The sequence below is a fragment of the Gopherus evgoodei genome, unplaced genomic scaffold (genome assembly GCF_007399415.2).
Source record: "Gopherus evgoodei ecotype Sinaloan lineage unplaced genomic scaffold, rGopEvg1_v1.p scaffold_56_arrow_ctg1, whole genome shotgun sequence".
Lineage (NCBI taxonomy): Eukaryota > Metazoa > Chordata > Testudines > Testudinidae > Gopherus > Gopherus evgoodei.
The window spans coordinates 36885-42695 of NW_022060077.1; the positions used below are offsets into that span (position 1 = coordinate 36885).

At 48.0% G+C, this 5811-nt stretch overlaps 1 protein-coding gene across 1 annotated transcript; it reads right to left on the reverse strand.

Moving 5' to 3' along the window:
* Window positions 1–1090: 1090 nt before the first annotated feature.
* LOC115643266 (olfactory receptor 52E2-like) lies at window positions 1091–2029 on the reverse strand. Its single transcript, XM_030547146.1, has one exon. It carries the CDS (start codon window positions 2027–2029, stop codon window positions 1091–1093), a length of 939 nt encoding a protein of 312 aa, XP_030403006.1.
* Between the last annotated feature and the right edge of the window lie 3782 nt (window positions 2030–5811).

The window sequence follows — 5811 nt, forward strand, 5'->3', positions numbered from 1 at the left end:
TACAGCAGTTTTCCTGTATAATGACTTTCCAGTTGAAACATTAGGTTTATCCTCCAGATTATGTGATGGATTCAACGTAGAAAAATCAGGTACATTTTGCTCACCGAATCTCTGTACATATGACAAAGGACTTCAGCATTGCTGATTCTTTCTATTTCTCTTTGTTTATCTGAAAGTGTAGTTTCTGTTTGTAAAACTGAAAAGAACCATGGCCGCACAGAGACTAATGGAAAACTACTTTGCCTCAAAATGCTATAATATCTTATGGTAGATTCAAGTCAGGTCTACACTCAGCTGGGATTGATGCTCTGAGATCTATCCACCGGTAGTTAATTTAGCGGGTATAGTAAAGAGAAGAGTAAGATAAGTCAACAGGAGACTTTCTCCTTTTGACTCCCCCACCCCCTCCCACAGTGTGAACCTCACAGTAACTTGACCTAAGGTACATCGACTTCAGCTACCTTATTCACGTAGCTGGAGTTGCGTAGAGTAGGTTCACTTACCGTGCTAGTTTAAACATAGTCTTAGAGTCACAAAGCGGGACCCGCCGCTGAAGTGCAGCCTGGTCTTCGGTGGTAATTTGTCAGTGGGGGGCTCCTGCTGCGGGTCTTCAGGGCACTTCTGCGGCAGTTCCTGAAACGGAAGGGCCCCCCTCCCCCGAACTACCGCCGAAGACCTGGCTGCACTTCGGCGGCGGGTTGCTTCGGCGGGAATTTGCAGCAATAGGTCCTTCCTCCCCGGAGTGGAAGGACTCCCCGCCATTGAAGACCGGGAGCAGAAGAAGCCCGGCGGTCTGGGCCCCGTGAGTGAAGGACCCCGCTCCAGGGGCCTCTAAAAACTCTTGTGGGGGCCCCTGCTGGGCCCGGGGCCTGGGACAAATTGCCCCTTTTGCCCTCCCCTCTGGGCGGGCCTGCACGGAAATGCCGTGCTCAGTGATGGAGTGATTAGATATTAGTTGGGAGGAAGTTCTCAGACTTTGAACTTCCACAATGTTGAGCTTAACCAAATTGGGACAGGGCACCTTTGATCAATGAGGAGATATGCATTCCCTCCCTTGTAACACAGATTTCAAGTCAATGGCCCCAGGTGATCAACTTCTGCAGGTGTATTTACCTACTTTATCATGAAGCAATTTAGTTCTGATCCCATAAATGATCGGGTTGAGCATGGGAGGGATGAGGAGATAGAGGTCAGCCAAGAAGATGGGAACATGGGGAGCGATGCTTTGACCAAACCGGTATGTGAGTTTGGAGAAGACGCTAGGGGTATAATATGTCAGCATCACACAGATGTGGGTTGTGCAAGTGTTGAGAGTTTTCTGGTGAGATTTCTTAGAGGAGATTCTGAGGACGGCCCTGATGAACTGACTGTAGGACAGGGCAATGAGCGTCAGGTCAAACCCCAAAACTACAAACATTAGCCCCAAGCTATATATCTTGGTTACTGTAATGTCCCCACACGCCATCTTGAACAAAGCTGTGTACTCGCATTGCGTGTGGGGGATAATGCGGTTGGCACAGAATGGCTGCCTGCTCAGCAGCAGGGGTAGGGGCAGAAAGAAGAGAACAGCTCTTATCAAACATACAAGCCCAACCTTAGCTATTTGTGCATTGGTGAGGATGGTGGCATATCTCAGAGGGATACATATGGCAACGTAGCGATCAAAGGCCATTGTCACGAGGGTGGCTGAGTGCATAACAGAAGCCATGTGAAGGAAGAACATCTGGGTGAGACAGCCAGCCATAGTATTGTCTTTCAAATTGAACCAGAATATGCCCAGTGCCTTTGGCACGACGAAGGAAGGTGTGGCGATGTCTGTGAATGCCAGCATGCAGAGCAGCAGGTACATCAGCTTGTGCAGGGTCTGCTCCTTACCTACAACAGACAGAAGTGTGAAATTTCCCAACAGGCTGATAATGTAGAACATAGAGAAAGGGATGGAAATCCAGATGTGGGCAGCCTCCATGCCGGGGATGCCCATTAGCATGAACGTTGAAGGGTCAAAGGGGGAGAAGCTGAAAGCTGCCATGAGGTGGTTGATGCCTCAGTATGACTCAGAAATGCTCAAGATGCCTGTAAAGGGAGAGATGCACAGCAAGGGGGTTACACGCTTCATATCAAATAGTACAGTAAATATTTTATAGCTATTCTCATTCTAGGAGTCTTCTTGAGTGGGGAGTGAAGACCGGCAACAATGTCACTTCCTCCTTTATATAACTTTAGCATATGGCTGGAACCCTGTGTTTCAAAACTGAGTTTCAAGACTAATTTGTGGGAAAATTACAAATGGAGTCCAGAGTTCTTCAGCCTGGTCACATATAGGAAAAGAAGGGGGAGGAAGTGAGGTAGCAGAGACCTCCTGGTGCAGCCTGCTGTGAATGGCAAGCTGCACTGTGAAGGGGAGGGTACCACATTTTAACATTCAAAAACTAGGACACTCCACGGGGAGGGAGGGTAGCCCCACCCTGCCACCATTCACTCCCTCCAACTGCCACCCACAGAAACTCCAACCCATTCAACTCCCCCACTCCCTGTCCCCTGATTGCCCCCTCCCAGAACTCCTGCACTTAACTTCCATTTGGGACCCCAACCCTATCTAAGCCTTCCTTCTCCTTGTCCCCAACTGCCCCCTTCTGAGACAATCCCCCCAACTTCCCCCCTAGAACCCCACGCCCTACCTGTCCCCTGACAAACCCCTGGGACTCCCATGCCTATCCAACTGCTGCCTGTCCCCTGACTGCCCCCCCAAACCTCCACCTCATCCAACCGCCCCGCTCCCTGATCACCCCATCTTGGGACACCTGACCCTAACTGCCCCCCAGCACCCAGGCTTCATCTAAGCACCGCAGCTCCTTGTCCCCTGATTGCCCCCTCCCGGGACCCCTGACCCTATTCCTGACTGCCCCTCCTGAAACCTCCCCCAACTTCCCCAATAGGACCCCACCCCCTACCTCTCCCGTGACAAACCCCTGGGACTCTGATGCCTATCCAACCGCGGCCTGACCCTGACTGCCCCCCCTAAGCTTTGACCCATCTGCCCCCCCGAACCTCCACCCCATCCAACCCCCCCCTGCTCCCTGTCCCTTGACTGCCCCCCAGAACACCTTACCCCTTCTATAGCTCCCCAGCCCCCTTACCATGCCACTCAGATCAGCGTGTCTGGCGCTGCACGGAACCAGACACACTGCTGCATACATGCTGCCATGCTCCCCTGCAGAGCCACAGCCCTCCCCCTCTCCCCAGCACCTGCCTTCCAGATTTGAACACCTCAAAATTCAGGAGCTCAATTTGAGCAGCTGTTACTTCATTTCTCCCAGATCAAATATACTGATCCACTGTAACTTGCTGTAAAAAAAGTAGGATAAAATTGAGCAAGCAGTGCTTCTCAGTGGTTATTAGGACTGGAATTGCTATTTTAAACAGCCATTGCCGTTTGTTTGTTTGTTTGTTTGTTTGTTTGTTTGTTTGTTTGTTTGTTTGTTTGTTTGTTTAAAAGGAAGACAGTGATATTGCATTGGCAAATGCCCCATAGGAAGAAAGAGTGGAACAAAAGAATAATAAAGACACTTCAACTTTTCCTCATTTCTGGAGGACAGTCTTATAATATGTATCCAGATATCCTCCAATCACACAAGCTGAAAATTGTTCCACTTTGCTGCAGCTCTGTAACGGTATGGGAATTAATCCTGTCTGTGTTCTGGGCACACCCAAAATTCCTGCTGAATGACCTGCCCTGGGAGCGAGTTACCAGTGACAGGACTGGGGCAGCAGGGAGGTGCGATGAGGAGGTCAGGGTTAGGATGGGGACAGCCAATTGGTTTTTTTGCTTGGGATACCAAAAAATCTAGAGCCGGCCATGGTGACATGCCTTTGTAAAATCATAGCACCCATTATGTATAGGCTGTCTGAAGCATTCTCAGGGAGGCTCATCTGGTGGAAGATAAGTTTCCATTGTTTCCTCCAATCGTTCATTGCCCTGAATAGTTCCTTCCCAGCCAGTTATCTAGACTGAAATCATTCTGCCAAGTGGGCGTTACCCAGGTGTAACTACATTTGAAATACCGATAATTAGTCGATATTCACAACTGCAGATAAAAATCATACATGCATACAAATCAGATAATAATATTCAGAAAGTCATCACTTTTCCAATGACATCTTACATGACCCATCTTGCTTAAAATGTATCATAATTATGCTATAATCATATTATAATAATATCCCTATGATCAATATGGGGTACATTGTCACAAAATATCTATGGTTATTTCTACCAGCGAAATGCCTGAAATAACATAACAACAACAGTTAGGAACAACACTGAGTAAAGGTTGTGTCATTCAGGCTGCAGTTCTGTGGCTTATCAGGGCAAAGGGACCCTGAAACTTCCCAAACACACTCTGTACCAGGAAAGATCCCAAAGCTGGTCTTGGATCAACAATCCTACAGAAAAAAATTATTTCAGCAGCACTAACCACCTGTCTGTCTACATTCCACTCTGTGACCCTGTGACGTTCCCCTCTGGTGTTATCTGGATGAGAGATCTGTTAGGTCACTGCAGTCCTTGACTCTGGGAACCAGACTGACCCTGCTGTGCTGCGAGAACCCCCACTCCTGGGTTGTTCACGCACAGAGTCTGCCATGTTATATTCTGCTTGGATTGTGCGACTGAATGACACTAGCCAATATCAGTGGTTCCAGACACAACCCTAGGAACTTCCATCTTGCAGTGTCCAGTTATGCCTGCTGGAGCTGGAAGCTTAGATGAGTTCATCAGTTTAACAAAGAAATTGATATGCACCAAGTTTATTATCCCAAGGGAAGTCTCTTACACGCTTCAAACCAAACACACTGCTTCAGATTGAATAAACAGCACATTTTTAACTACAAAGAGAGATGTTAAGTGATATTAAGTGATAGGCAAAAAGTCAGAGTGGTTACCAAAATAAAATAAAATATAAAAATTGCAGTTTAAACTCTCAACCCTATTAGACTGGGCAACATCGAGATGAAGCTGTTTTTCTCACCCCACTGGATATTGCAGTCCTTAGTATACAGGCTGGTTTCTTAAACCTGGGCCAATCTCCCTGTTGGAGTCTTGTCTTCTTCTCAATGTCTTCGTTGCTTGCAGCTAAGGTGGCGGCCAGAGAAGGGCCCAGTATGTGTCCGCTCTGTCTGTTTTATACCCTCAGTCAATGTGCTAAGGGGGCACTCGTCGAGGCATGTCTGGGGGGCATTGCTGAGTCTCTGCAAGTAAGACTGAGCAATTCCCTTTATGGGGCGTCATGCAGGTGAGTCAGTGTATTGTAGCTCCCTTGCTGGACAATGGATGTTAATGGGTTGTCTGACATCCTGCCTGAGTGTTTGTTATTTTCCTTGCTGTTTCCTCTGGGGAGTTAATATTTGGCTGATTCCCCAACTTACAGCATGTTTTAGTGACAACCATATAACAGAATTCTCATAGGTCCATATACATTAATGATACATATATGGCTAGAGACATGACTTTCAGCAGATCATGTCGTTTCCCTTGATACCTTACAAGGCCTGCTTTATATGTTAGATCTTGATTATATGAAAATAAGGAATATGGGGGTTACAGTATAGAATGTCACAGCACCCGCAAAGCCTCAGTGCTACTCACCTGTCACTGTACACACCCTGCCTGCCTCCACAACCCTCAGAAGTGCTCAGTTCTCTGTGTACACCCCCTACCTGCCCCCACAGCCTCCTGCACTGCCAACCTGCCTCTCTACACCCCCCTTCCTTCCACACAACCCCTGGTGCTGGTCACCTGTCCAGGTAGATCCC

Bases quoted from the DNA above. Each gene is read 5' to 3' on its own strand.
- LOC115643266 (XM_030547146.1), bottom strand. From the start codon at position 2,029: ATGGCAGCTTTCAGCTTCTCCCCCTTTGACCCTTCAACGTTCATGCTA.